This window comes from Mus pahari, chromosome 7 (assembly GCF_900095145.1).
Source record: "Mus pahari chromosome 7, PAHARI_EIJ_v1.1, whole genome shotgun sequence".
Lineage (NCBI taxonomy): Eukaryota > Metazoa > Chordata > Mammalia > Rodentia > Muridae > Mus > Mus pahari.
Window position 1 is genome coordinate 80,902,903 of NC_034596.1, and position 2,144 is coordinate 80,905,046.

General features: G+C 56.2%; 1 protein-coding gene across 1 annotated transcript in view; it reads left to right on the plus strand.

Annotated features, from left to right (window-relative positions):
• The first annotated feature begins 734 nt into the window (after nt 1-734).
• Flvcr2 (feline leukemia virus subgroup C cellular receptor family member 2) overlaps nt 735-2,144 on the plus strand; it is a 65,765-nt gene continuing 64,355 nt past the window's right edge. The window contains exon 1 of the mRNA XM_021202490.2: nt 735-1,729. Within this exon, the coding sequence (XP_021058149.1) occupies nt 1,028-1,729 (702 nt within the window). The 5' untranslated portion in view covers nt 735-1,027. The remainder of the gene's footprint in view (nt 1,730-2,144) is intronic.

A 2,144-nucleotide genomic window follows, 5' to 3' on the forward strand; every position in this document is an offset into this window, starting at 1 on the left:
GGCTAAGAGGTGACGCTCAGGGGATCGGTAGGTGGCAGCGGAGGGCTACGAGGCTGGCTGAGTCACTTCGTTGTCCCACTCCCAGAGCCTGCGCAGAGACTTGGTTCCACAACTTTCCCTCCAGGCTGTGCTTGGCTCGCGGGGTTCCCTAGTGGGAGACCTCAGGGACCCGTCAGAGACTAAACAAGTTCATATACGAGTTCACCAAAATAAGTCTTTGTCGGCTGGGAGGTCTCTGAGAAAAGCAAGTTTTCCTTTCACCAGGCACACCGAACTGTCACCTGGAGAGCCCAGCAAAAGGGAGGAAGGCAGGGATCTGTCTCGGATCCCCCTGAGCAGTTTGGGGACTCCGAGTCTCGGTGCAGCCCGCTGGCCCCAGAAGACTCTGACCTCGGAAGGGCGTGAGGCGAAGTCCTCACTTACCAGCGAAGACCTCTGGGAGTGGGGGACAAGTGAATTTAGGGAAAGTGTAGGGGTGGGGGGGGCTAACCGGGCGGTTTCCATGGCACCGGGGACGTCGGAGAGGAATGTACCCCCAACCTATGGCGAAACAAGAGCGGCGCCTTGCGAGCCCAGGCTCAGGGAGGCAGGGGATCCTGGGTGGGAGGGGTTGCGGGGCGTGGGGAACCGGGCAGGCCGGGGGGCGGGGCGGTCACGTGCGCCCGAGGGGGCGAGGCCCCAGCCTGCCCGGGAGCAAACCGAGCTCGCCCTGCCGCGGTTCGCAGTTCGGGAGTCAAACTTTTTCCAGGACGGTCAACTCTTCATCGGGACAGTCTGGAGCGCGTGGCTAGGCGTCTGCTGCGGACTTGGGGGACAACAGTTTGCGAGGGTGGGAACAAAGGTCCCCAAGGACCAGTGAGAGGAGTTTGGGAGTGCGCGTAGGAACCTGAGATCTCGATTTCTCCGCTAACAGAGGCGCGCTCCCGGACAAGTGTTCCCTCAGCTCTATTGGGACAGGCAAAAGGCTGCTGACCCATAAGACTGTAGGAGACAGTACGTGCCTGGGATTCAGGAGCTCGCTGTGGTCATGGTGAATGAAAGTCTCAACCAGGAGGAGAGCAATGACAGACCTGCACCAGAATCCGAATTCCAGACGGACACCAGCTACTCCACCCAGCCCATTGGCTCCATCCGTCCCAGCGTCTCAGGCCACCCCAGTGTCTCCATCCATCCTAGTGTTTCCATCGACCCCAGCGTCTCTGTTCATCCCAGCAGTTCAGCACACCCCAGTACCTTGGCTCAACCCAGCGGTTTGACCCATCACAGTAGCTCGGTTAGAGAAGACAGCGTGATCAAGGTGAGCAAGCGTCGTTGGGTCGTGGTCCTGGTCTTCAGTTGCTACTCCTTATGCAATGCCTTCCAGTGGATCCAGTACGGCTCCATCAATAACATCTTCATGAACTTCTACGGTGTCAGCGCCTTTGCCATTGACTGGCTGTCCATGTGCTACATGCTGACCTACATCCCTCTGCTCCTGCCCGTGGCCTGGATGCTGGAGAAATTTGGTCTTCGAACCATCGCTATCACCGGCTCAGCTCTCAATTGCCTGGGAGCCTGGGTAAAGCTGGGCAGCCTAGAGCCTCACCTCTTCCCGGTCACAGTGGTGGGTCAGGTCATCTGCTCTGTAGCCCAGGTCTTCATTCTGGGCATGCCCTCACGCATTGCTTCGGTCTGGTTTGGAGCTGATGAGGTTTCAACAGCCTGCTCCGTGGCTGTGTTTGGCAATCAGGTGAGTAGAAAGTGGGTGTGTGTGTGGACGGCTGTTCCAAAGAGAGAGAGAAAGCATCTTACCATGATGGGGCTGAATATGCTGTTCCAAAGAGAGAGAGAAAGCATCTTACCATGATGGGGCTGAATATGGTAGAGGGTACCTGACGATGTGAGAAGCTGTAGTTTTCTGGTTCACAGCCTTTATGACTCTTGGGTGGCTTTGTGGTTGGGTGTTGACTGACAGTGTAGTTGGGTGATTGTGACTATCAGTGACATTGTAAGATTAATGGGGGGGGGGTCACAAACATAGGACTTTTCTTTTCTTTTCTTTTCTTTTCTTTCTTTTTTGGTTTTTTTCGAGGCAGGGTTTCTCTGTATAGCCCTGGCTGTCCTGGAACTCACTCTGTAGACCAGGCTGGCCTCAAACTCAGAAA